Source organism: Nelusetta ayraudi, unplaced genomic scaffold, assembly GCF_046127955.1.
Source record: "Nelusetta ayraudi isolate G7.1 ecotype Tasmania unplaced genomic scaffold, CSIRO-AGI_Nayr_v1 ptg000033l, whole genome shotgun sequence".
In the NCBI taxonomy this organism is placed as follows: domain Eukaryota; kingdom Metazoa; phylum Chordata; class Actinopteri; order Tetraodontiformes; family Monacanthidae; genus Nelusetta; species Nelusetta ayraudi.
Window position 1 is genome coordinate 1,770,723 of NW_027466083.1, and position 13,915 is coordinate 1,784,637.

At 44.6% G+C, this 13,915-nt stretch overlaps 1 protein-coding gene across 1 annotated transcript; it reads left to right on the plus strand.

Moving 5' to 3' along the window:
- Positions 1-926: 926 nt before the first annotated feature.
- abcg4a (ATP-binding cassette, sub-family G (WHITE), member 4a) lies at positions 927-12,209 on the plus strand. Its single transcript, XM_076031532.1, has 15 exons — positions 927-1,613; positions 3,029-3,266; positions 7,441-7,558; positions 7,668-7,800; positions 7,891-7,941; positions 8,443-8,588; positions 8,988-9,111; positions 9,326-9,440; positions 9,552-9,691; positions 10,267-10,365; positions 10,461-10,629; positions 10,714-10,814; positions 10,891-11,049; positions 11,608-11,726; positions 11,818-12,209. The coding sequence occupies exons 2-15, from the start codon at positions 3,038-3,040 to the stop codon at positions 12,041-12,043; spliced, it is 1,929 nt and encodes a 642-aa protein (XP_075887647.1). The 5' UTR covers positions 927-1,613; positions 3,029-3,037; the 3' UTR covers positions 12,044-12,209.
- Positions 12,210-13,915: the final 1,706 nt, after the last annotated feature.

Genomic DNA, 13,915 nt, shown 5'->3' on the forward strand with positions numbered 1-13,915 from the left:
CATGTTAAGAGTTCCCGGAGAAACAAACGTGCTTGGACATCAATGTGATGTAGTCGGCTTTGCATGTCCCACACCATGCACCTCTATGAAGACAGTCCTAGTTGTTAATTTTAGCCACTATGAGGGGGCAGGATGGGTTGAGTGACTCGTGAGAGTTCGTCTTTTTTCCTTTAATAATTGGTCTGATTAAAAAGGCAGGTGCGATCTGTCTAAAAATGGTCTCGATTTCCTCTCGAGGGCGGGAGAGGGGGGGGCAAGGAGTGAAGGGCCGGCTTGAACGCAAGTAACCCCGTCTGTTTTACCGAAAATAACCCGAGCACTGCAGCATCAGCAGCAGGAGCTGCGCAGGTGCGGACTTTAAAGAGACAGCGGGCCTTAAAAAATAAATAAAAAAATGAAAGCGTCTCTGGCCTGGACCATGCCTCATCATGTTTACAAACCGGGCACGGCGACTCATCGGCGGAGACGGAGCCCACACCGGTGGTCCCCTGTCCGTGGGTGGGCACGCGGCAGAGAAATGAGACGGCGGTCTCATTCACGGCACAGCTTCACCATCAGGCTGTTCCACTGGGTTGTTGTCATTTCCACAGAGTCACCGGCCCAGGGTGATTAAAGAAAAACGATGTTCAAGGGTTAAATTGATCCCCAATGCAGGGCTGATTTATTAGAAGCAGATCGTAGCGGTCAATCTGATTTATGTTCATTTATTACTGCGCCTGTTCCTCTCCCTATCGCTGTCTCCGGGGCGACTTGCACAAAAATCACATTTTCCATCCCTCCCCCCCCTCCCCCCCCTGATTTGGTATTTAAAAAAAAAAAAAAAAAAAAAAAAAAGACGAAATCCGGATTTGGAATACATCAAAACTGATATATATTTATATATATTTTCCCTCCCTTCCCGGCAGCATCCTGTCAGCAACGCCCTGCATCCCAGACCGGCGCGCGTTTCACACAGACGCACTATCCGGTGGAAGAGGGTGACGGCGGCTGCTGTATCGAGGTGATGCTGATGCTGATGCTGATGCTGAAGCATCTGCAGCACTGCTCCGGCTGCTTCCGCTTCGCCGCCAGATGTCAGGGACTTGCACAGCGGCCGCCACAGACGCCCCTGGCACAGTGAGTGATTCGACTGATTCGTACAGTGGAACACCGGCGGCCAAGCAGACATGACGAGGATCCAGCCCTGTCGACGACACCCTCGGATGCAGTCGTAGGTTTCTTTTTTCTTTTTTTCTTTTTTTTCTTTTTTGCTGGCGGCCGGACATGAGCCTCATCTCAGGAGTTCCCGTGGCGGATGCGGGACGATGCGCGCCGCGCCCCGAGAGATATTGATGAGGAGAACACCGCTCCATCCTTCCATGCCTCTGAACAGATCGGGATTTTCACAGGACTGTGGAGCACATTGAGTATTTTTTTTTTCTTCTTCTTCTTCAATATCATTCCTAAACTGGCGGGGACTGTTTTGGCGGACTCTCCGATGAGGAGGCATTGTGCTGCTTTGTGTGACGGCATCAACTGAGCACTGTTGCTCTGAAGCGAGGAGGAGGAGGAGGAGGAGGAGGAGATCCAAGGGCTGAGCCGCTCACCTGGTCATTTCAAAACAACCCGTTGAAGTATGTTGCAATATGCATGCGTGTGCGTCTGTGCGTGTGCGTGTGCGTGCTGGCGTGTGCAATGCAACACGGTGGGCTCGTGGGGTTGCATAGCCGCTCACTGATGTCTCGTCCTCATTGGCAGCCAGGCTCATTCATGACTCATCCACCTTTCCGAAAAGTCACTTCTCCCACCAAGCTCTGCCATTTGACAGCCTCCGTCATGTCCCGTGCTGTCACTCCCAGCAGTTTGTCTGTTAACAGGTGCTCTCTGAGAAGCCGCGAGGATCCTTGACCGCTGTGGAGCAAGGAGCCGCCACAGCACAGCCCGAGCTGGATACATTCAATCATCATATTTCATCTCTCTCTCTCTCTCTCTCTCTCTCTCTCTCTCTCTCTCTCTCGCTCTCTGCCTCACGTGCCCCCCACCAGTGGGGTGGGGGGCAGTAGATCACAGAGGCCTTCATCAGACTAAGAGGCCATTTAAGCTTGCCGGGTTTTTTTTTTTTTTTTTTTTTAACAGAGCTTATACTCAGGCTGGTAATGGAAAGTCACTAATGGCAGGATGGTCAATTAGGAGTCACGGTCAATTTTCTTCACGGGCCTTCTTTACTGTATGGTCGTGAACAGCAGACTGAAGACACAGAGCATTACAGACGAGATGCTGAAGCTGTGTTGTGTTGGCATGAGTAGACATTTCATTGCGAGAGTAGCGTTTGTTTGTGTGGGACCATGTGCTGATGTGCCCCATTTCATTTCATTCCATCATGCTGAAAACAGCCCCTCAAATGTGTTCACATTGAGACATATGTGCATGAAATCTGCTCCTTTCGCGATATTATTTATTTAGAATTAGATGTATAGTACCCGCTTCTTCCGGAAGAAGCGGGTATGGAAAATGAATGAATGAGTGTATAGTAGTGCCTCTACAGATAAACTACACAAACACATCTCTTCTTCAACGACTCACATTAGCTTTTAAATATCATCGCAGCTACACTTGTAATCTTTTTAATTTCAAGTCCTTTATCATCAAATTCCTTTTGTGGCTGGACACATTTTTCAAGGAAGTGATCCTGATTGCTGCCGTGCTGATATGATGAGCGAGACAATGTGTTGAGTCAGATTGTTCCAAAACTATGGATTAACACTGCGAGGAGGCATTTAGGAGGAAATGCATGCGAATCAGCAACTATAATGTGCAGCAGGAGTGAAACCAGATCTCGACTCCTCACGCTCCCAATCTCATTCTCCTCAACCAGCCACTCCATAAAATAAACTCTAACTCGATCATGTGCAGCACCTACTGAGCATCTGTAGTCGTTCCCAAATCAGGTTAACGAAACAACAGATTTCAGTAGTGACCCATCTTGTCCCTTTAAAAAAAGAAAAAAAGAAAAAAAGAAAAAGCCCAAACACTTGTTTCTTCTTTGCAGCTGTGCAGCATGGCCGACCGGTCTCTGGAGCAGGGCTCGGTCAGCATCCCCATGGAGGAGGCCAAGCTCCCCGGCGGCGGGGCTCCGGAGGCACCGCTGCTCACCCACTTGAAGAAGGTGGAGAACCACATCACTGAGGCTCAGCGCTTCTCCCACCTCCCACGCCGCTCTGCTGTGGACCTGGAGTTCAACGAGTTGTCCTACACCATCCGTGAGGGTCACTGGTGGAGGAGGAGAGGTACTGCAAAGCTTAGTTTACATACTGTAGTGGGAGATGAGCAAGATGGTACCAGCCATGGCAATCCATCGCCGGTGGCATTTGGAGAATTTTTACCACACCCTTGCAGACCACCAGCATGTTTTCTCGGGCACTGGGCCTGTGAGGTCCACTGCGTTCAGCAGAGTTTAGACATAGTCAATTATTTAGTCTCGCAGGTTAGCACGCTGCTCGCCCGTCCCTTCCTCCCCTCACAATGGGCGGTTGCAGCGAGTCACAATTGATCTGCTGGTGACATATAGGCAGCGTTTAAACTCAGTGCCCTTGTTAATGGTGAGGCGTCCTCCGTCAGCCATCCCATGCTGGCCGACTGCACTGCCCTCTGCAAACTGCTCGCCTGCATTGCCTCAGTGTTCTGTGCACACAGCAGGGCGGGGAGGTGGACTTTAGAGGAATCTTTTATTTACAGTACTTCATGTGTAAGGAGAGGCCCCTATATGATGGACTGCTGGTTTGTTCTGTGCAATATTAATGTGTCATATGAAAGCCAGACAGAAGAGGTTTTGTGAAAAATGGGTGGATCTGGGTGTCCTGAGAGGATTAAAGCTCTCATGCGCGTAATGCCAGTTTTTGGAATCTTTGATAAATATCTGCTGGCAGCCTCAGAATGAATTGTTTGTTTGGTGACTGTTTGGAGGGCGGGACGCCAGGCTGAGGGCGGTGTCGCTAATCTGGGACCTTCACAAAGAGCTGAATTCTGGAGGTGTGAGAAGACTGACTTGATATGTCATTGCAGTGTTTTGTCTCATCAAAGAATGTAACACAGATTCCATGTGCCAGTCATGTCCATTGTAAATCGGCTATTTTAGGGGATTTGTCTACACTGTGGCAACGTTCGCATGTGTAGTTTTGTGTCATTTGTTTGTGTGAGGTACGCCTGAGAACAAGACCGACGATGTGTGTGAACAACACTGGTGTGAACAGGAAGTCTCAGCAATTTACTAATTAGGAAGTGCTGTACGATCAAAAAGATGCTCCCCTGTCTCCTCTCATGTCAACAAAACAAAATCTGCATCCTGCTCCATCCGATCCCTCTGTCTCTGTTTTCCCCATTCTAAACTAAAAGAAAAAGCCACACCTATCCCTGACGACAGCGCATATATTCGGCCCACCCTCCTCACTGACTCTCTGTCTCACTCTATGCCGAGAGCTGATTCTCTGTGGTTCTGTCTGATTCAAGTCTTAAAAATGGCTGTGGCCCTACTGAGTCTTTTTTTTTTTTTTTTTACCTCCCTTTGGAAATACAACGCTTTTCCTCTCATCATGTTTGCCAAACTAGATGCAATTTTACAGCTGGTAGAGGGGCTATGTGGCAGCATGGGCTATGAGCGCTGAGCACATCATGTCATTCATAAGTGAATGTGTTTTTTAGCCTTTGAGTCACTAACACACTTTGAGTCACCACCTAAAATGTCTGTGAGGAGCCGGAAGAGATCATCAAGAGGATGGGAGCTGTAAGTGCCATACATGCAAAGTTGGCTCTGATGATTTAAAAGGGGGTTCATGGCACTGCAGTGATGCTACGTCTGCATGTTTTTTATTGCATGTTCCCCTGGGTCAGGCAGCCATTTATCCCTGTGAGGAGGCTGCTTGTCTAAGGTTTCCTCCCCCTGTGAAGGTATTCTCCCAGTGAGTGGGAAGGCCAGGAAGAGGAGATCTCTGCCCTGAAATAAATACTGCAGCCCTCCCTGCCTTTGCACACGCACTGAAGATATCGGCTACTATAGGAGAGGAGGATGGTGGTTGTCTGGGAGATAAAGTCACACCTTTAGCTTAACATGGCCTGGCCGTGCACCTCTTAAGATAAAGCACACAGTTGCTTCGTTTTCGCACGAATATTGCAATTTTATAATGCAGTTGTAACTATATATATATAAAATGATACATATATATATATGTATATAACATATATACATATTTATTATACATGTCTAAAAGACTATATATATGTGTGTATGTTCTACAGTTGACCAAGCATATTTTGCAATGCTATCAACATCAAACCTACTGACTGACTGCCTGTAGCAATATAGCGAAAAAATTCCAACCTTCAAGTGTTTGTGGTAGGAGAGAGAGGGCAGGCAAACTGTTTCCTCTGGGTCTCTAATGAGAATAGGTTGCCATAATTTGCCTGCGACCGGGCACATGGGAGACGATCGTTTTGCGCGACCTACAGCAGATCATCAGTATGCACCACATGCCAGAGCACGGCTGCCTCACTGACAGCCGGCCGCTCCTCTGTCTGACTGGAGTCTGTCTGATGTAATAACACTGCACGGGAACAGCGGGCCTCGCCATTAGAGCACTTTTCTCAGAGCCAGGATGTAAGGTCGGTGGCAGATGTGTCAAGGCACTGACCACACAGTTCCAAGCTGGAAAAAGCATCCTTGCAGAACATAGACAAGAAGGTATGGAGATATGTATCACAGCACACTTGCAGCCTTTTATAACTTTCCTCAACTGGAAGCTTTCAGAATCTGCGTTGATTCTATAACGGGTCGCTTTGTGCATTCACAACCCAAACCACAAAGGTTAGGAAATGCACCACAAAAATACCACCCTGTCTTTGTTTGGCCACGTTACTGAAAGCAACTTTAAAGCTGCAACAGTGAAGTAATTGCTGTGGTTTTCCACTGGCGCCGCCGTCTTTATTGTTTCTGCGGTTTGTCATGCATAGGTGCATGTATGCACCAGCTGCGTTGTTTTTACTGTTCCCTCAGCCAACCTCACCTTCAGTTTTCCCCTTAAGTGACAGTCAACAGCTTGAAAACACTTGACTATGTGTTGAAGGATAACTAGGCAGTGATGGGTTAGTATTTCCAGTTAGTGTGATCTTTATCGTTTTATTGTTAAATGCTCATCAACGACAGCTGTGGTTGCCCTGCTGGGAGCTTGCATGAATTCAAACCTGTATAGCAGCACAGAGACTTTAGTGACTTCTGCGTTCTTCAGCTGGTTGAGCTCCCGACAGATCCGGCCCAATGTCTGCACCTACCTTTGTGTCTCTCTCTAAAGTTCACCCTGAGATGAGCTAGCTAGGGTGCACCCTTCCGCTCGAGCTGATATTTCCGAGGGTAGAGTAATAGATAATGGATGAATGGCCATGGAGTTTCCTTTACTTTCACTCTCCCTACACAAAGCCACCACGGTGTTTTTCCTGGGCTAATGGCTATAAGCATGTAGTGAACGTAATCAGGAACCTGCCTGCACTTTGTAAGTGTGTTTTCCACATGTGAATACTTACAAGGGCATTGAGTGGAGGTGGATGAGCAGATCTTAAAAAAAACAAAACAAAAAAAAAACAACACACACATTTTTGTGTCAGCAGTTTAAAAAGGCTCACTAATCCGTGTTCAACCTGGGCTAGGTGAGCATGATGAAACTCAAATCAGCAAATTAGCTTGGTTTTCTTCTCTGTGACATGTGATGGAGTTGAAAATGTATATATAAAATACTGAGATGTCTGACTGTTTTCCCTCTAATTCTTCTTTTTAATCTCTTGAACAACCCAATTAAAGGAACGACGCCACTGAGTGAGCTTTCACAGAACACATTTTAGAGAGTTTGACATCAGGCTGATCTCTGTATCTGGCAATGGCCTGGACTACGAAATAGAATAAATGCTTTGAAATGATCTTTCAGTTTGTCTCTCTCTGCGCACGCTCGTGTGTGTGTGTGCATGTGTGTATGTGTTTGTGTGTGTGGGAGTGTGTGTGTGTGTATTAGAGTTGCCACCCGTCCCGTTTTTTCCCAGAATTGTTCTCTTTTTTCACCACCTGTCCCAGGAAAAATAAAATCTCTCCAAGGGACACAATTTGTCCCGTTTTTTAGGGCAAATTACAAAACCTCACTTGATTTCCGTCTGTGGTCTAGATAGGGTAAAATACCGCGATGGTCCCATATTTGGCAACTAAAAAACCTGTCCCCGTAATGAACTGATACGGGATGCACTTCACTTTGTCTATCCTCGTATACACACACACACACACACACACACACACACACACACACACGAGACACGAGATGTCCCAGATTTGAAACTCTAGGAGGTGGCAACCCTAGTGTGTATGTGTGTATGCGTTTGTGTGTGTACAACAGTAAAAAAATAAATATATTGTTTATTTCTTTTTGTCAGGCTACAAAGCCCTGCTGAAGTGTCTGTCGGGAAGGTTCAACAGCAGAGAGCTAATCGGCATCATGGGGCCGTCCGGAGCCGGGAAATCCACTCTGATGAATATACTTGCAGGTTACAGGTGTGGACTAAAATGTGACTGAGTGTCTATCTGTTTTTATCTAATGAACTAGTTTGAGACCCATATATTGAATTCAGTGCTTAGTAGTCTTCATTTTTGCTCCAAACAGGGAGACCGGCATGAAGGGCCAGATCATGGTGAATGGTCGTCCGAGGGACCTGAGGACCTTCAGGAAGATGTCCTGCTACATCATGCAGGATGACATGCTGCTGCCACACCTCACTGCGAGGGAGGCCATGATGGTGAAAGCCATTTTTTTCTCAAAGGGGTCTTTTACCTCAGTCTCTTGGAATCTTTCTGACTGTAACTTGCTTGTCTCGTCTGTCCTGTAGGTCTCTGCCAATCTGAAGTTGAACGAGAGCGTGCAGGTCAAAAAAGAGCTTGTAAGTGTGAAACTATTGAAATCAAATCCCAACAGTTCTTGGTTCAGTTTGCATGGATTATCTACAGTATTGTTGTGTTTTATGAGATTTTTTTTAACATGGTCAAATGTTGCATAATCTGTTTTGTACAAGACTGTTCTTGAGTCTTCCGCTTGTCTTGATTTAATGTACTATTTGTTATAGCTATATTTCCTTTTTCCTATTAAGGAACTTAGGAGGCAATTGTTGTAGATGCATATATATGTATATAATGTACAAAAAACAAAAAATTGCTTTGCATTACACTAAACATGTAAATATGTACTGCATTATGTAGTAGCTCACCACAGTAGTTATTAACCGGCTATTATAGCAGGTGGAAGGAAACACATAAATCAAGCCCCAAATACAAGACATGATCACATGATTTTGTGCAACGACTCTCCTAAAACTTGACGTTGAAGCTTACTCTAATGCAGTATGTATCGATGTATGTTGACGTGTTGTTTTGTGTTGTATCAGGTGGATGAGATCCTGACGGCGCTTGGCCTCCTGGAATGCGCTCAGACGCGCACCAGCTGTCTGTCCGGCGGTCAGTGTAAAAGACTGGCCATCGCCCTCGAGCTGGTCAACAATCCTCCCGTCATGTTCTTCGATGAGCCCACCAGGTACGACATCTTCCGCCTGGTTTTAGTTTGACTCCCTGAAATTCCTTTCAAGCACGTTCACTTCACACTCATGCAGTTAGGGAAGAGACAGCGGCAGGAGAACAAAGTGTGCTCACAGTAATCAGACTGCTGCAGTAATCAGACTGCTGCAGAATATGAACAGACAGTCACACAGTCAAATTTTAAGGGATTAGATTTCAGTATTTATTTTATGCGACTACTGACAGTTTTACCTTCATTTTACATGACTTTATAGCTTGTCTCTTTAACTTTTAACCCAAAAATTAACTGTGGATGTCTAAAGTGTTATTTTTGTTTTTTCTTTCTTTTTTCAAGAATCCCTCTGTGATGAGTCTAAATCTAACACGGTGCACATCTATCTGCTTTCCTTCCCCCCAGCGGCCTGGACAGCGCGTCCTGCTTCCAGGTCGTTTCCCTCATGAAGTCTCTGGCTCAGGGAGGTCGGACAATCATCTGCACCATTCACCAGCCCAGTGCCAAGCTCTTTGAGATGTTTGATAAGGTAACTGGAGTGTGCCAGACCCATCCAGCCTCCCATTAGCCTCTCTTCTGACATTTCTCGCCGCTGGTCTGCACGATTCGTTCTGTCCTGATGACGAGCAGTCCGGCAGTCGATAGCCAGGCCTGTTGTTTTGTCTGTTGTTCATTTATCATTCAGAGAGTCAATGTGTCGGAAACTATGTAGATTACCTTGTGTACCTGTGCTTCCCGACCAGCTTTACATCCTGAGTCAAGGCCAGTGCATATACAAGGGCACGGTTCCTTACCTCATCCCTTACCTGAAGAACCTGGGCCTCCATTGCCCAACGTATCACAATCCTGCTGATTTCAGTAAGTCACGTGACTCCTCACACAGACGTTTGTACAGACATACGGATTTGTACGTCTGTGTGTGTCTGAGTGTTTACCTCCTTGCAAGCCCGTCTACTCTGTCTCCTCCAGTCATTGAGGTGGCGTCTGGGGAATATGGGGATCTGAACCCAGTGCTGTTCGACGCCGTCCAGGGTGGACTGTGCTCAGATGAGACAAAGAAGAACTCCAGGGACAAAAGTGACTCCTCCTGTCCCTCCCAGTGTTACAGTGTAAGTGATGCCAACGGGTCAACACCACCTTCTGATTTATTGCTGCTTTTAAAATGGTATGAATGAGTCGTCACCAATCAGGAGGTGTTGCTGGAGAGTAAACAATGTATTGTTGAAAACACTTCACCCACAGTAAGCAAGTTAAAGGAAGTGGCAGAATTCTCGTCTGCCAAAATCACACTGATATGCCCAAAATATCACAACCATTGAATGTTATTACACACTCTGCACCCTCTCTCTCTTTTACTCTTTCATCAAACTGCACATCCTCTCCTGGCCTCCATCAGTGTTGTCTTCTCAGTTTCCTCTCACTCTCAGCCTCATAAATCATGTCAGATAAGAGCATCAGCTAAATGCGAGATGTGCGAAAGTGAACCACCTCTCTCCACCGTGCTTTCTAGACACCGCATGGACAGGCTTCAGCTTCCAGCCTCTTACTTCCTCTTCCTGGCTTTTGCCTCTGAATAACACACATGATTGGAGCATATGCATCGATGCCATTTTTAAAAGTGTCAATAAATGTCAATGGACCCGTCTCATGATTAAGTTGTTGCTTTCACTGATCCCCTCCACAGGACACAGGAACCCTTGAGAAACACAGCTTTGCCACTAGTACATTCACACAATTCTGCATCCTCTTCAAAAGAACCTTCATCACGATATGCAGGGACACGGTAAACAAAGAGCAGATTGATTCATGCTGTTTATCCTTTGCTTTTCGGCTTCCTACGTTTATGTTTATTATGTCTTTGTCATTACTATTTCCAAGGTGCTGACCCACCTCAGGGTGATGTCCCACCTGTGTATTGGGGTGCTGATTGGTCTGCTCTATCTGAAAATTGGGAATGATGCCAGTAAGGTCTTCAACAACACTGGCTTCCTCTTTTTCTCCATGCTGTTCCTGATGTTTGCCGCCCTCATGCCCACCATCCTAACCTGTAAGCTGTCTTCAGAAGGAAACCTTTGCTCTCCATGTTGTTGTTCAGGCTCAAGTTATTTTGTCTCTTCCTCTCGATCCACAGTTCCTCTGGAGATGTCTGTGTTTATAAGGGAGCACCTCAACTACTGGTACAGCCTGAAGGCTTATTACTTGGCCAAAACTATGGCTGATGTGCCGTTCCAGGTAATGCACACAGGGGTTCAGGCATGCGAGTGTGTATAATACGAGCAGGGAACAGCGCTCACTCCTTTTTCCACAGGTGATTTGCCCGATCATGTACTGCAGCATAGTGTACTGGATGACTGAACAACCTCCAGAAGCTGGTCGCTACCTGCTGTTTATGGCTTTGTCCACATCTACAGCACTGGTAGCCCAGTCCCTGGGTCTACTTATAGGTGCTGCGTCGACATCCCTGCAGGTATGTTGACCCGGACCCTGTTGTATGTAATGGGTGGTGCCTATTTATTCTTTTTTGGCATTTAAACTTTCCTGTTTATAACTACTGTCAATATGAATGAATTATATGTTTTGAATGGTTGCTTATAATTCACATTTGTTTGCAAAAAGAAGTGGGCACCTGAAATTCTTTAATAAGAAATACTATCTAACATCCCAAGTAAAGATGATCAAGATGGTTGTGGTCAAATGTCTGTGATGAGAACTCATGTAATTATGTGTATTTTTTGCATATCTAAGAAGACATAAAGATCAGGAAATCTTGTTTTGGGTCTTTTGCAAAAACAAATCCAGAAGTGTACATTTGAATGGGCCACTTTTTGCTGCCTTTTTCTGATTAATTAAGTTATAAGAGGGAGAATACCATCTTTGTCATTGACACAGCCACCCCAGCTGGCTGCTGAATAGTTACTTGAGGTTAAACTATTCATTGCACACGTCGCACAATGTTATCCATAAACTACCAACCTTTTATATTCATATCTGCGTACTCACCATGTTTTATTTTCAAATTCCATAGGTGGCAACCTTTGTGGGTCCGGTCACAGCCATACCTGTGCTCCTCTTCTCTGGCTTCTTTGTCAATTTTGACACCATTCCAAAGTACCTACAGTGGAGCTCCTATGTTTCTTATGTCAGGTACTTTTTTCTGAATCTGTATTAGATTTCTAAGCGAGGTCACTTTTGGGTCTTGTTGATTCTCCCTGAACATGAAGTATTTCTCTTTCAGGTACGGCTTTGAGGGGGTAATACTGTCTATCTACGGGATGAATCGCTCAGAGCTGGAGTGTCCAGGCCTCGTGTGTAAATTCCAGAAGCCTGAGGAAGTCCTGCAGCTGCTGGATGTGGAAGATGCCAAGCTCTATGTAGACTTCATGGTGCTGGGTGTTTTCTTCCTGGTCTTCAGACTGGCCACTTACCTGGTCCTTCGTTACAAAGTTAAGTCAGAGCGCTGAGGGCACCCTAAGGTATCCAACAATGTATGTGGTTGCAGATTCAGAAAGTGAGCAGTCATTCAGTTCTTCGTTTTTGATCCTTTATACATTTCAGGCCAAAATGGTAGATAAAAAAAATGAGCCACGAAGTAACTTTAACTGCTCAGTATAATATTACCTTTGAAAACACATTGTGTCGTTCAAGAAAAAAAGTTCAGTCTACCCCCTGTATCAATCCATTAATTGTCCAACATGTTTTTAATTTTTTTTTTACATATTTACATCAAATATCCAACAAAGTAACAGGAAGCTTGCTTCATTAAAGTCAGTCTCAGATTTTCTTTTATTATTTATTTGCAAGAGTTCCAAAGACACGTCTAAGCTCATACGGAAAAACATCCCTATGAAGTGACAAAAAACAAACCAACAACAACAAAAAAAAAAAACAGTTTGAGGAGCAAACATTTTGTTCCTGGAAAACATTTTGTGGCAGAATTGCAGAATATTTGTACAACCTCTTCTGCAGGATATTCTCATGATGACAAAAGAGTATGATGGATTTTTTGTTTTGTTTTGTTTTTTGCAAGATACCACCTCAGCTGTTGAGCTGCCATTGGCTGACTGTCATGAAATCTCATCAAATTTCTGGACTTTGTAAACCTTGTAGCCTGTATTGATGGAGTTATTATATATGGACACGGACAAACTGTACAAAAAAAAAAATAATCACAGAGTACATCTCAGACTGACATGGACAGATCATTCTCAAAGACTCGGTATACACCTGTTTCTGCATAACCTGAAGAAGCAGTGAACTGAAAATTCAATGTGAAAGTGATCGTGACTGTTGTTTTCAGCCTACCTCAAAAGGCTGTCTTAATCATACCGTTCACAGCAAGAGTGTTTCAGTGAAGTGCACTATTCTAAACAAGGGATAAGAAAGGGATACTCCTCTCTTTGGTGACTCTCTTTTGACATGATTTTTTGGACTGCTTGTTTCCGCTTTCTATCTCTTTAGCTGCCACCTCTCTGAGCTCCAAAGGAGAGATTCTTCAGTCTCTCCTTGTTTCGTTCTCTCTGCTTTGCTGATGTCTGGCAGGTATGTGTTGTCTGACATGATGCTAGATACCTGAAGTGCAGGCTGGGCAGTTTTTGTGCCTCTGAACTAGAAAGATTTGATTGTTTTACCTGCTTAAATATTTGCACATACACCTGATGTCAACATACTGGTTTACACACACTCACATACCGACACACGCCCGGTTACATGTGCACCGACATATACTAACACACACATACTCACCGTCGGCTGTGTTTAGAAGAGCCTCTCCATGTCACAGTATGATGCAATTACTTTCCAATAGACTTGCTATGTAATATTTCTTACTCAGACTATGCTACTTAGTAACCCTTATTATAATGGATAAAATAATGTGAGCATATAATCGATGATTGTACAGTGAATATGTCATGTTGTAAACAAATGTATATTTTCACTTATCAGTGTGTTTAATCAGTTTTATTTAATTCTATTTAATTTTATTTTCTGTTTATTTATAATTATGCGTTTTTATATCTATGTGATGAGTGCTGCTTGAATGTATAGTAGGAAAACAGCTCCCAAACACGACCTTTTTCACTTCAGAAATGACATGTCTACAGCAAGAACTTTGAGATCATGTTTAATAGGGAAGATGCTGATGCCAAAAGAAATCTGCAACTTGGTGCATCACTGTTTTAAAAACACCCAAACCCATAGAACGACAAAAAAAAAAAAAATGATGAAAGATATGAAGTGTGCTTAATGAAGAAAGACAATGGAATAGAGGTCAATCAAGTGTCTCATGATGTATCTCAGAAATCGACAGTCTAAGAGTGATCGGTAATTACTGA

What these genes read in the sequence shown, in the direction of transcription:
- abcg4a (XM_076031532.1), top strand. Translation starts at nt 3,038, where the DNA reads ATGGCCGACCGGTCTCTGGAGCAGGGCTCGGTCAGCATCCCCATGGAG. An exon ending in AATATACTTGCAGGTTACAG is followed by an intron (nt 7,559 to 7,667) that starts GTGTGGACTAAA and finishes TGCTCCAAACAG; the next exon opens with GGAGACCGGCATGAAGGGCC. An exon ending in TGGCTGATGTGCCGTTCCAG is followed by an intron (nt 10,815 to 10,890) that starts GTAATGCACACA and finishes CTTTTTCCACAG; the next exon opens with GTGATTTGCCCGATCATGTA.